General features: G+C 36.7%; 3 protein-coding genes across 3 annotated transcripts; all 3 read right to left on the bottom strand.

The window, feature by feature from the left end:
• Positions 1-12: 12 nt before the first annotated feature.
• LOC146157433 (transducin beta-like protein 2) lies at positions 13-7,872 on the bottom strand. Its single transcript, XM_083387126.1, has 9 exons — positions 7,678-7,872; positions 7,460-7,593; positions 3,691-3,872; positions 3,419-3,535; positions 2,770-2,940; positions 2,213-2,365; positions 1,604-1,818; positions 1,121-1,217; positions 13-534 (listed from the first exon to the last, which is right to left on the bottom strand). Exons 1-9 carry the CDS (start codon positions 7,787-7,789, stop codon positions 351-353), a joined length of 1,365 nt encoding a protein of 454 aa, XP_083243252.1. The 5' UTR covers positions 7,790-7,872; the 3' UTR covers positions 13-350.
• LOC146157432 (small ribosomal subunit protein bS6m-like) lies at positions 7,805-8,574 on the bottom strand. The gene has a single exon (XM_083387127.1). The coding sequence runs from the start codon at positions 8,355-8,357 to the stop codon at positions 7,947-7,949; it is 411 nt and encodes a 136-aa protein (XP_083243253.1). The 5' UTR covers positions 8,358-8,574; the 3' UTR covers positions 7,805-7,946.
• Positions 8,575-11,087: 2,513 nt separating this feature from the next.
• Positions 11,088-13,184, bottom strand: LOC146157431 (dual specificity mitogen-activated protein kinase kinase 1-like). The gene is made up of 2 exons (XM_083386871.1): positions 12,210-13,184; positions 11,088-11,651 (listed from the first exon to the last, which is right to left on the bottom strand). Exons 1-2 carry the CDS (start codon positions 13,101-13,103, stop codon positions 11,427-11,429), a joined length of 1,119 nt encoding a protein of 372 aa, XP_083242997.1. The 5' UTR covers positions 13,104-13,184; the 3' UTR covers positions 11,088-11,426.
• Between the last annotated feature and the right edge of the window lie 1,179 nt (positions 13,185-14,363).

The following is a 14,363-nucleotide window of genomic DNA, read 5'->3' as shown; positions in this document are numbered from 1 at the left end:
TATTGTACAACAACATAAAAACTGTAACACTATTGAAGTGATTAATAATCATTTTTGCACACCATTGAATTTTAAAAGTTTAATGCCTTTGTTTATTTGTGTAACCATTTGAGATGCAACAAATTACTCCCTAACAGACTTATTTTTCAAAACGCAATTCTTTATGACAAAATCATTTATTGATCAAACATCTGCTAAAGAAACAAAATTTATTTGAACTTTTTAAACGACAATTAGGTGACAGATGCAAAGCAAAAACTTGTAAATAAACAACACAATTTATTGCAGCACCCCTAAACGTGACTATCCTACAACCGAACCATTGCTCAAAAGCTACTATTAAAATCTTGCTACTTCTTTTTTTCAATTTCATTCGCCTTTTTTAGGATTAATTTCAGGTTTTTCTCGGCTTCATCAATTTGCTTTTGCAGTCGTTCTCTTAAGGTTGACGCCGAAGATTCCCCTTTCAATTTTTCTTTCAGTTTCCTGATGTTCTCTTTGTATCCAAGAACATTATGAAAAACTCTGATTTGCCTAAAATAAAAAAAAACAGGAGTTGTGTTGTTGGAATAATACCGTTCAAATCTCACATGACTGAGTAGCACAACATTTGGAGCTAAAACGGTTGTATAAATTTGAAATATTTCCTAGCCATGTATTCTTGAATCTAGATGGATTATTTACATGGCTGCCAAACGTGGGTGTGCAGAGCGTTTTTAGACCTCTGAATTTTTAAACGCCCTAGAATTTGGCCAAATTACTTGTACAATTAGTGTGTAAAAAAATAATTCATGTAGCTCAGTTTTAGTTCAGCAAAAGTGTTCAAAACTTTTCCTGAGTTGCCACATAGGCACGAGGCCATTCAATCCCAGAACTATATATTTTAGTTTTACAAAAATGCAATTTTTTTTCTTATAATAATCGTTTTTCCATTTGTTAGAAAAAAGCCCTGGAATTTTGAAAGTTCAGCGCCTTAATTATTTACACATATTATATATATACAGTGCATACTTGATAAAAGTCCATTTGTTGAAACCCAATTTTTACCATGTGTATCACAATTGACAACTGTTTTATGTTCATTAATTAAAAAAAGTAAATTCCTAAAAAAAAAACATACTTGTCTCCAGCAGAAAGAAAGTATCTCCCGGAAATGTCAAACGTTAAGGCTGTTATTATTTCAGTATGAACATCCCGGAATTCATATTCAACTTTGCCTGCAAAATAAAAAAACTGTTAACCAAAGCAAAGTGTACCTGAATAATAATGATCACAAAGCAGGTTATTAACTATACTATACTATATATATTGCTTCGATAAAATGTTTCACTATATTAACAGTCATTTTCATTTCAAATTGGAGAAGCCATAAAAGCAAGGCTTAGCCAGCTTTATTGCAAAAATAATTTGCCCTAGTCTAAAACGGAACAGATGACTGTAACTTACAATTTTTTTCCAAGTACTAGCTTTAACCAATTAAATTGTTTTTCAGTAAAATTTAATTCTAGAATTTTTTTGCGGCCTACAAAGAAACTTGACTTGTGGAAAGCCATTTCCTAGGCATTTTACAGTTTTCAGCTGTACAAAAAAATATTATTTCTACCTGTGCTAGTTGAAAACACAGAAATGTTGTTTAAACATGCCACTGCCGCCACCGATGCATCAGGTGACAAGCTAATCATGCAAGGATTCTCTTCCACTGACAAACCACAGACAGACAGAGTCCCGGATGTAATAAAGTAGGGCTCCTGTCCCTTGTTGTATTCCACTCTGGTGTCGTAGAACCTCCATGTTCCATCCTTTGAAACTGTGATCATCCTGACAAAGGTTACAAAAATGTTTACAGCAAGGCTTTTTGTCGTAAGGAAAAGCAAAAAATCCTAGATTTGCTCGTAAAATTTGTTATACAATGAAACACAACTCCCGGTTTGTAATTACAGTGGGACTATTTTTAATCAAGACATTTACTGTTCTGTTCCTTGAAACATTTAAACTTTAAATGATGTGCAATTTTATTGTCACTCGATAAATTTAAGCCCAGTGTTGCGGATTGCAACATGAGTTAATGTTACAATTGCCTAAATCATTAATTCACTTCTTTATAGTTAAACTTCAGCAATTATATTCAATATAAATAATAATTAACCAGGTTAAAAACATCCTCATGGGAGTGTGCTGTAAACCAATAAACTATTTGCATGTTTGGAAATACCTTGTTGAGTCATTGTTGAAGGCAAATGACCACACCGATGAAGTGTGACCTTTCAACTCAAATGCCCGGGTTACTTCTTTGTAGTCACCATTTCTTGAAAACTCAACCGACCAAACTTTAACGTCTGGCGTCCATCCACAGGCAGCGAAAAATCTGTCATGACAAAAAAACAGGGGTCTAACACAGAAACGACAGGTGCACATGTTGGGGTCAAACTTTTTTTGTCAAGAATTAATTTAAGGCAAAACTAGTGACCAAATATCGCTCACTGTGTACAATAGTTGATCAGTTAAACTGTGTTTATCATATAAGCACACGTTGAAAATTTTCTGAATTTTTCTGTGTAATATTTTCTATTGTATAAAAATTTAAAAAATTAATAATCATGATATTGTTGCTAAATTTTTCTTTTTTTTTCTTTTTTTATGGCCTTTTGGTTAAAATTTGTATTTTTAAAATATTAACCTTGCTTGCTTAGATTTATCATTTTAACTAGGTCATGGCTAAAATTAAATTTCAACATCTTTTTTAAGTGTATTGCGTTGACTAAAACCAACCTTCCACATGGAGAAACTTTGGCAAAGTTGTTGTTTCCGAGATTGGTGACTGCCGTGTACAGAATTGCGCCTTTAATGTCACGGACGTGAATAGTGGTGTCGCCATATGCCGTCATAACAAAGCTACCACCGGAGGCACTGGCCCCAACACCAACATTTATCAAATCAGCCCTGGGCAACAACAAAAAGGTTTACCAAAACATGGTTATTTTTTTGTTATATTTTACAACACACTATGAAAGTTTTAAATCATTGTTTTTAATATAGGATAAAGCAGTGTTTCGCAACCTTTTTTGGCTTGTTGCACCCTACAGAAATTATAAATAGTTCGCGACACCCTTTCTCATATTTGTTACAATAAACAAAACAGCACATCAACTGTGCAACAAAATTGATAAAACCTTTTTAATCATTGGCACTTTTTTTCAGACACAAAGAATTGTATTAAGAAGCTTACCAATAGAGCAAAAATGAAAAAAAAATTGAATCCTAAAGAAATTAGAATATCTCATGGCACCTTTGAGGATTAAAAATGGCACCCGGTTGAGAATCACTGAGTTAGAGTTTACAAATATATACTTAAAAAACTTTGAGAAATAAAAAAGTTAAGATGTTAAGTTCTTGCGGATCAAATTAGAGATTGTCTTACTTGTTGTATTTGGAAAAATCTTCTTCGATTGGGATGCAAGTTGTTACTCCGTCATCTTTTTTACCCAGTTTAAAAACACGTACTGTATTCTCTATTGCCAATCCAGCTATAAATGCCCTTAAGTAAATTAAACAGTTTAAAAAGAACAACTTAAGTTATACTGGCAATATGTTAAAGATGTTAAAGCTACACTTCTTTGTTTGAGGAAATGTCAGTCTACGTTTGGCAGAAAATGAAGAGCTAATTTAAAACAAACTAAATGTATATTTTACCTAGAGTCTGGACTGAATCCAACTTGTTTTGCATGATCATATTCCACGTTGACTCTCACACATTTGTTGCCATGGCCAAAGTCTTTTACACTCCACAAACGAACAGTTCTGTCATCCGAGCACGATGCAAGATACTTGCCATTGATACTGGTGTCCAAGCCGATTACTCTTCCATTGTGACCCTGGAATGAAATGTTATTTTCCTTTAAACCTGCGGTTCTCAAACTTTTCTAAAAATTTTGCCTAGTGGCCCTTTGTAATTATTTTGATATTTCGCGACCCTATAAAAATCAAAGGTTGCTGTATATAAAATGCAAAATCCACACCAATGAAATAAAAAGCAAAAACTACTAAATATCGTTGACCTTCAAGTGAAATGGGTACACTTGTTTTGCTGCAATTCACTCATGATTGTACCCGGGAAAGCTTTATTATCGAATCACAGTTATTGCTATATATACACTGCGGACTCTCTGAAACTGCTGTTCGACCCCTGTTTAAACGCTGAACCCAGTTTGGGAACCTGTTTAAACGCGGAACCCAGTTTGGGAACCTGTTTAAACGCAGAACCCAGTTTGGGAACCTGTTTAAACGCGGAACCCAGTTTGGGAACCTGTTAAAACGCGGAACCCAGTTTGGGAACCTGTTAAAACGCAGAACCCAGTTTGGCAACCTGTTTAAACGCGGAACCCAGTTTGGGAACCTGTTAAAACGCGGAACCCAGTTTGGGAACCTGTTAAAACGCGGAACCCAGTTTGGGAACCTGTTAAAACGCGGAACCCAGTTTGGGAACCTGTTTAAACGCGGAACCCATTTTGGGAACCTGTTTAAACGCGGAACCCAGTTTGGGAACCTGTTAAAACGCGGAACCCAGTTTGGGAACCTGTTTAAACGCGGAACCCAGTTTGGGAACCTGTTAAAACGCGGAACCCAGTTTGGGAACCTGTTAAAACGCGGAACCCAGTTTGGGAACCTGTTAAAACGCGGAACCCAGTTTGGGAACCTGTTAAAACGTGGAACCCAGTTTGGGAACCTGTTAAAACGTGGAACCCAGTAAACGCGGAACCCAGTTTGGGAACCTGTTTAAACGCGGAACCCAGTTTGGGAACCTGTTTAAACGCGGAACCCAGTTTGGGAACCTGTTAAAACGCGGAACCCAGTTTCGGAACCTGTTAAAACGTGGAACCCAGTTTGGGAACCTGTTTAAACGCGGAACCCAGTTTGGGAACCTGTTAAAACGCGGAACCCAGTTTGGGAACCTGTTAAAACGTGGAACCCAGTTTGGGAACCCGTTAAAATGCGGAACCCAGTTTGGGAACCTGTTAAAACGGGGAACCCAGTTTGGGAACCTGTTAAAATGCGGAACCCAGTTTGGGAACCTGTTAAAACGCGGAACCCGGTTTGGGAACCTGTTAAAATGTGGAACCCAGTTTGGGAACCCGTTAAAATGCGGAACCCAGTTTGGGAACCTGTTAAAACGGGGAACCCAGTTTGGGAACCTGTTAAAATGCGGAACCCAGTTTGGGAACCTGTTAAAATGCGGAACCCAGTTTGGGAACCTGTTTAAACGCGGAACCCAGTTTGGGAACCTGTTAAAACGCGGAACCCAGTTTGGGAACCTGTTAAAATGCGGAACCCAGTTTGGGAACCTGTTAAAACGCGGAACCCAGCTTGGGAACCTGTTAAAACGCGGAACCCAGTTTGGGAACCTGTTAAAACGCGGAACCCAGTTTGGGAACCTGTTAAAACGCGGAACCCAGTTTTGGAACCTGTTAAAACGTGGAACCCAGCTTGGGAACCTGTTAAAACGCGGAACCCAGTTTGGGAACCTGTTAAAACGTGGAACCCAGTTTGGGAACCTGTTAAAACGCGGAACCCAGTTTGGGAACCTGTTAAAATGCGGAACCCAGTTTGGGAACCTGTTAAAATGCGGAACCCAGTTTGGGAACCTGTTAAAACGGGGAACCCAGTTTGGGAACCTGTTAAAATGCGGAACCCAGTTTGGGAACCTGTTAAAATGCGGAACCCAGTTTGGGAACCTGTTTAAACGCGGAACCCAGTTTGGGAACCTGTTAAAACGCGGAACCCAGTTTGGGAACCTGTTAAAATGCGGAACCCAGTTTGGGAACCTGTTAAAATGCTGAACCCAGTTTGGGAACCTGTTAAAACGCGGAACCCAGTTTGGGAACCTGTTAAAACGCGGAACCCAGTTTGGGAACCTGTTAAAACGCGGAACCCAGTTTGGGAACCTGTTAAAACGTGGAACCCAGTTTGGGAACCTGTTAAAACGTGGAACCCAGTTTGGGAACCTGTTAAAACGCGGAACCCAGTTTGGGAACCTGTTAAAACGCGGAACCCAGTTTGGGAACCTGTTAAAACGCGGAACCCAGTTTGGGAACCTGTTAAAACGTGGAACCCAGTTTGGGAACCTGTTAAAACGTGGAACCCAGTTTGGGAACCTGTTAAAACGCGGAACCCAGTTTGGGAACCTGTTAAAACGCGGAACCCAGTTTGGGAACCTGTTAAAACGTGGAACCCAGTTTGGGAACCTGTTAAAATGCGGAACCCAGTTTGGGAACCTGTTAAAATGCGGAACCCAGTTTGGGAACCTGTTAAAACGCGGAACCCAGTTTGGGAACCTGTTAAAACGCGGAACCCAGTTTGGGAACCTGTTAAAACGCGGAACCCAGTTTGGGAACCTGTTAAAACGTGGAACCCAGTTTGGGAACCTGTTAAAACGCGGAACCCAGTTTGGGAACCTGTTAAAACGCGGAACCCAGTTTTGGAACCTGTTAAAACGTGGAACCCAGCTTGGGAACCTGTTAAAACGCGGAACCCAGTTTGGGAACCTGTTAAAACGTGGAACCCAGTTTGGGAACCTGTTAAAACGCGGAACCCAGTTTGGGAACCTGTTAAAATGCGGAACCCAGTTTGGGAACCTGTTAAAATGCGGAACCCAGTTTGGGAACCTGTTAAAACGGGGAACCCAGTTTGGGAACCTGTTAAAATGCGGAACCCAGTTTGGGAACCTGTTAAAATGCGGAACCCAGTTTGGGAACCTGTTTAAACGCGGAACCCAGTTTGGGAACCTGTTAAAACGCGGAACCCAGTTTGGGAACCTGTTAAAATGCGGAACCCAGTTTGGGAACCTGTTAAAATGCGGAACCCAGTTTGGGAACCTGTTAAAACGCGGAACCCAGTTTGGGAACCTGTTAAAACGCGGAACCCAGTTTGGGAACCTGTTAAAACGCGGAACCCAGTTTGGGAACCTGTTAAAACGTGGAACCCAGTTTGGGAACCTGTTAAAACGTGGAACCCAGTTTGGGAACCTGTTAAAACGCGGAACCCAGTTTGGGAACCGTTGTTTTAAACACAGTAATTCAAAGAACAAAGGACTACTAGTATATATTAAAAAAGCAATCAATTTTTCAAAGAAAAGAGTTTTTAAAAATAAAACGTTTTAACACTGAATGTATTTAGCCTCCATTTTACTTAAATCATCATTCATCAGCATATTTCTGTTTGATTTAAGTCTATTTGAAGCAAAAATGTTAGAGGCTGGGGTAAAAAAAAGTTTAGGAAGCCCTGCTTTAAACGTAGTGATTTAAAGCTAATAAAGTACTATATGCAATTTGATTTTTTATTTTAAAATGATACAAAATACTAAGCCAATCAAACTATGTATCAAACATTACATATATTTAATTTAAAGAAAATGTTTAATAATTAAAATGTATAGACTATATAGACTTCATGTGTTTATGTTAACCTTGAGTGTAGTATGGAGCAAAGGGTGGGTGAAAGGGGGTATGTTTGCTTTTTTGTATTTAGAAGGCAGCCGGTTTTTCTTGGATGGTGCTGTTGATTTTACTCCATTTGTATCTTCTTTCTGTACTTCCTCCTCTAAAAAAATTAGAGATTATCCTATTGAAAATACAGTTGAAGACTTTTAAAACACAAAAATTGCTAATAACACACTTTTTTTACCTGCTTCATTGGTTGTTTTGCTTCGCACGAAGAAAAAAATTAATAAAAGACCAAGAACGACGCTCAATGCAATAGCAGGAAGACCTAGTTGACTAATAACTTCGGCATCCATATTTTCTAGAAAAAGTCTATTTAAAAAACAAAACAAAAATGCAGCTATTTCAAGATAAGTTGCAGATTAAGCTGTGCTGACAACAACTTTCATTATGTTTATCCTAATCAAACAAAATATGTAAAACAACAATAAGGCAAAAAATGCCACATCAGTGTTACAAAAAATTCTTTGATCCAGGTAATTCCAATCTGAGTACTTTTTTCTTGACTGGATCTTTTTCCTTTAGTTTCTTTTCATAGTCCATGTCTACCAGGCCTTTACATTCCTTTTCAGGCTGATAAACCTTGTCGAAATCGAATATAGTTGCCTTTAGAAGATTTTCATGGCCCTGCAAAAATGTTTCAAGCTGTGTCACTTTTGGAGCCTCCACATCCATGTCTAATATGACGTATGTCCCTCTGCTTTTATGCTTTATGTAGTAGGGAAGCGTTCGGCTTCCGAGGCTTTGTACTTTGCGAATGTTGTGGCCACTTTTAAGAAGATTGGAACAGATTCCAGACAATGCTGAAATGGTTTCTTCGCGCTGTAAGAGTCGCATTATGAGAGACACCTCATAGCGTGGCATGTCTACTAACTAGAATGCCAGTAAAAGTCTGATTTTACGATACCAGAAAAATGTAAACCTACAGTACAAGGACATCACGATAAAATTAAAGGTAATAACAAAACAACTCATAAGTGGGAATACACATTAAAATCAGCAAAAAAAATTAGAAAAATCTAGATTTTAGTTTGTTTTTAAATCCTTTATAAAAATAATTGTTGCTTGTGATGGGGCATGTTGGTTGCATGACCTAGCACACAGTCCACATTTCATTTTATCTTTTTGCCAATATCTTGGGTGAATACCGCCAAATTGTAGGTGTGCAATCTGCAATGCAGGTAACACGATAGCATTTAAAAAAAAATTAAGGTGTGCAATACACAAATTGTTTAAAAAATCTTGAATGTGCACCTTCCACAGAAAGTGTCTTACCACTATCTTGATATACAATATGTAATTGTCTCAATCCACCAATATTCGAGTTGTTGGGAATTATGCTGGAGGTTTATAGGATTTTTACTAAGGAGGATATAAATATATATATATATATATACATTTTTTTTTTATCAACAAAATTGCCAATTTTAGTGAGATTTAGCATGTAGGCTGGGTGTAACAGCTTGGAAACGGAAGATTTCTAGTGGTGTTGCACCATTATAAATCTTGCAGGTTTTATAAAATAGTGTTTTCATTTTTGTAAAATTATTTACAATTTTTTTTCTCTATGTCCAACATAAGTCTACTGTGCCTATGTCACAAGAATAATGTGTACACCATAAAGTTTGCACATAGAGATGAGATCATAAATTCAAAGAATCATTGAATTTCAATTACTTCAACGTTGTTCCGTTTTAATGATTTAACCTTATCCTAGCAGTTTGTGGTCTCTTATTTTCAGTGTTTCATCTAATTTTTCACTACAACCGAGGTGCCTAAAAGGTTGCAAAAATGAGCAAAAAAAGTGACCACAATATGAAACATAAAGTGCCCAAGGGGGCCATTTGGACACATATTTAACAGTTTAGTGAAGTAAGCATAGGCTATCTGAAAGTATATTTAAATATCCTTGCAAATTAGTGATGTTTGTGCTTTAAGAGATGATTGTATCCAAAACTTTCAAAAATATAACATTTTACTTGTTTTGCGTGTGCACTTCTGTACTAAAAAATGTGTTCCTAAAAATTTGCAGTGTGGTTAATTACTTGTGCACTTAATTCACTGTAAAAAATTGATGACTTGACCTGACTTTCAGTAGGTGCACACGCAGTCACGCACACCCAATATGTTTTCTATATAGAAATGTGTGCACAACTGAATTTTATATTGCACACTTAAATTGCAAAAAAGCTAAATTGTGGTAGGACTTTCAACTTTAAGTATGCAAAAAATCATAATTGCACATCTCAAAATATGGCGCTGCACAGCCAAGATCTCGTCAAGCAGTGCCCCAGGTTGGAAAGTAAGGCCTGCACGGGTATCCAGCCCGGCCGCGCGCAAAACTTCTGTCGCGCTTACGGTTTTTAGTATGCTACTCCATTTTTAGCCTGCAAATTTTACAAATAACATTATTACAGCCAATCAAATTTGGGCGGAAATTTATTTCAGCTGCGCAAACTCAAGCTGCAAAATCGTCTACCCCGCGTAAAATCCTAAGTTTGCAATCTGGACAGTGTCATGTAATACACACTGGACTTGATTTAAGTCATTCAAGTAATATAGCTTGACTTGACAGAAGTCTTATGGACAAAGGACTCAAGTCAAATGACTTTGGTTAAAATTAGGTGTTTTTATTTATTAATTTGTTTTAAAATTCAATTATTTATCTAATTGTTCCACATAAAACGGCCATATTGCTACATATTGTTTTTCCTAATTTCTTAGTTGACTTACTGCCCCAAAGCGGACAAGTTTACCAATTTTCAAGGTTTATCGTTATATTTTAATATAGTGATTTGAAAAAATAGTAACGACTTGACTTGCTGCGTTACTGCGTATAACTGATTTAGACTGGAACATGTTATACTTTTTTGAAACGACTTTTTTATTTCACAAGTGACTCGACTGGGACTGAAGGGTAAACAAGGTACAGTTGATTTGCTTTTACATGAAAAAAAAGCAACAAGAATAGCGTCACAAATTACTATTTTTCTGCAAACTTGATTTTATTTATTCGCGTGGTCATTTTCACGCTTCGTTGACCCCACTTGAAATATTCTAACCTGAAGGCGAAAGAATTCGGGCGCCATTTTGTGTCAAACAATTAAAAAAAAAAAAAAAAAACATTTTATTTGTTAATAGGATTTATAAGTTTGTGTTAACATAAATGGTTAGGCTGGAAACCGAATCCTTGCTATTACAATTAAAAAGAAACGATATATAATAAGCATGTATAAAATGTTTATTTGTCCACATATAATATGATCTGAAATGATATCAAATATTATGATGCTTAATCTTGAAAACAAAAAAAAGGTCAAATTTAATGAAAGTACATGATAAACAGTGGACACAATTAAAACGATGAGAGCAATTTTGACTGTACTTGATTACACATAAAATATGCACACAAAAACACAAATGCAAACTGGTTTGGTCACAATAACAGCTAATTTTCTATACATTTCACTGAAAAAAGAAATAAAAGTGTTAGAGGGGATGCTGGGTTGTTCCAACAACAAAATGAAAATAAATTTTATATTGCTAAAATAGGAATTAAAGAATAGATGCATCCACTTTAAACTGAGTAAAGAAAAAAAAAAAAAACAGGAAACAAGATTTTTTTCGGTTAAAACTGTACAAAAGTAAATTTCAAACATGATTTACAGAGTACCCAAATATGTATAGGTGTTAATTAATGCTATAAATGTCAATACTTTGCGAGAATTAGTCACACATAACATAATGAAAATGCAACAGTAAATTTAGTTAGTGACAGAAAATGAATGAAGCCCAGCTAATAAACTGTGATTTTTTTAAACAATGTACAATGGGGGCTCAGTCAACAGTATATATCTGTCTCACAAAAAAGAAAGTGACTACTTTTAACAGCCAGCCCAATACTTAACGAAGAAGTTCAAGTTAATTTTATGATTATGTAAGGTTTGGTTTTATGGCGGCACTTTCATCCAACTGCATATCCATCGTCTTGCAAATCCATTGGGCAAATTCCAGTTGGGTAACAGTCAGTGTTTTGATGAATTCGCTATCTTTGAGGGTGTGCAAGTCGGATCTATTTTTCGGGTCTTTCTTCAGACAGCTTTCAACAAAGTCGCAGAAGACGTCAGAGAAAATACCCCTGGGTAATTTTGGAGGCTCCTGTAAAGGAAATTTTTATTAAGAAGTGTAATTGAACACAATTTGACTGACCTTAATGCCAATTTTAAGACTTCTACATGCTTCATCAACAAATATTACAATTAAGGACATGTGAAAGGTTCTTTGTAATTGTAAGGATTCATTTTCCGAAACTCTTAAACAACTACTAAAAATTTTGGCCTAATATAACTCTAGGGTTAATTATGAATTTAATTATTAATCACATATTGCAAAAAAGTTTTTTAAATAATTTCTCCAGTTTTTACAAGCATTAAGACATTCAATTGTAATATAAGTTATAACAATTTTAATTAGATAGGTGTCAACATCTAGATTCTAGAAGTACTATTACCATGCAAGTTATTTAAAAAAAAACAATTTTTATAGATGTTACGTTAACTGCAGATAATAAAAGCTTGTATCGAAACGTCATCTACTCAATCGTTATGGCCTTGCAATTTAATATCAAGCTACATTACATATCTGTGCACAGTGTACCAATGCAATTTTTATGTTATGACAAAAGCCCCAAAAAATATATTTACTACTGTTACTTGCCTCATTCACAATGTAGTCAAGCAACTCAAAAATAGCCATCGGTCTTGGACCAGGGTCTGGGCGTGAAGTCTCGTCAGTCTTTCCGAAGATTGCCTGTATCTGCTTCTGGGAAAGTGGAGGAATCGGATATCTGCCCAATGACATTTCGATAAGGGACAGACCCAGCGACCAGATATCGGACAGGACGGTGTATTTTGAGCCCTGTAAGCGCTCTGGTGCCATGTACGAGCGCGTTCCCACAAACGAGTTAGCCATGGAATCAATGAGCTGACCGCTGACGCCAAAATCGCACAACTTAATGTCGCCCCGGGTGTTGACTAGGATATTCGAGGGCTTCACATCCCTGTGAATGATCTTGTGCACTTCCCGGAGATATATCAGGCCGTTCACGACCGCTTCGCTCGCCTTGGCCAAAATGTGCTCGGGAAGCTTTCCTGCCTTTTTCAGTACCTGGTCGAGAGAGCCTGCGTCCATGTGCTCCATGCAAATGTTAATGTTGCCGTCGCTGCAGAAAACCCCATAAAAGCCGACGATGTAGGGGCTGCTGCAGCTGTGTAACACTTGCAACTCGGTCATGATTTGATTCTGAATGACCGGCTTTACTTCCAAGTGAATCAGCTTTCTCGCCATGTAACATCCAGACGGTTTATGCTTGCTCAGGTTGACGACTCCACCATTACCAGCACCCAGTTCACCTTTCTTTGAGAAATCAGCCTCCGAGGCGTTTTCAAGCCAGCCAACTTTCTGCTTTTGCTTGATGTAATCGTTCATTCGCTTCTGTTCCAGCTTGAGGCCACCCAGTTTCTGATCGAGCTCTTCTGACTGTGCCTGGGTTTTCAAAGTTGCAGCGGCTGGGTTGAGCACCAAACCAGGTGGCGGACCCTTTCTTGGCATTGTTATGTGAGATGTTACACTTAATTTGAAAAGGCTAAAAATAAGCCTCTTAAAAAATAGTTGAATGATTGCTGCAGAGACCTCAACCTAAATGAGAAGGTTTTTTAATACAAAAGTAAGATTTTATAATTTTTTTATCACAAACAAACACACTTTAAATAACTGTGATGATGGCCTTATACTTCAGAGTAACTAAGTAACTCAACTGAAGTTGATGTGGCAAATTAATTTGTTTCAAGTTATTTAGTCAAATGCCTTCTGGTGTATTAAATCATTTTTTGACATTGTGCTATGCTTATTTTTTGGTGTGTTATGAAATTATTGTTCAGTTTATTTGCTTTGTGAAATATTTCTGTGTACAAAACAAGCTACATTTCAACAATGAATTTTTTAAACAATTAGACTTGTAATTGCAATGACAATGACTTGGATTTGACTAATGCAACTAACAACTTGGACTCAAGTAACTTGAACAATGCTGTACTTACAGTTTACTTTTATTTAATAATCATATGGCTCACATAATATTTAAAATTTACAACCTAATGTTTTCTGGCAAAGCATATGACACGTCTCATTTATCTATGTTAAAACAACTGTAGAAAATTTAATTTAGTTGTTTAAATTTGCTTTAAAATTTTGCCATCAAGATTATAAGAAAACATATTTCTTTAGACAGAACATAAAGCTTTCTCAACAGTTTGTGCACTATAGTCTATAGGTTGACTTAATTTTATGGGTATTTTCTTCTGATTTGACAAGTGACTACAAAGTAAGTCATGTTTATAAAAAAAATATATTCAACTTCATTTCAGATTCAACAACACAGAAACTTATCCTAATAAAATATGAAGTGGGCTAGGACCAAAGCAATAAATATTATCATACAAATGACAAATAATAGTATGTTTATCACATTTATAAAATGTTAAAGTTAAAAAAATAATGTTACTGCTAAAGATTTTTCAAAAATTGAAGCAAAAAATAATCCCTAAATATGTCTACGTTTATTGATAGCTTCTACTTTAAATTTGATATAAAATACAGATTGAATTAAAATAGAACGATAATCGGCGCTCGTCTAGAATCCTACCACAACGAACATTATTTGGGTTAGGGTGCCGGTTAGCGTTTGGGTTTGGGTGAGTCCAGTAATAGTGTTAAACAATATTACTTGACCTACCCACACCCAAACACTAATCGACACCCTAACCCACATATTATGTATTGCTTAATAATCATTTCAACGCTGTGGTAGGA

This window comes from Ascidiella aspersa, chromosome 4, assembly GCF_963924565.1.
Source record: "Ascidiella aspersa chromosome 4, kaAscAspe10.2, whole genome shotgun sequence".
NCBI classification, from domain to species: Eukaryota; Metazoa; Chordata; class Ascidiacea; order Phlebobranchia; family Ascidiidae; genus Ascidiella; species Ascidiella aspersa.
This window is presented reverse-complemented; position numbering and strand designations above follow the sequence as displayed.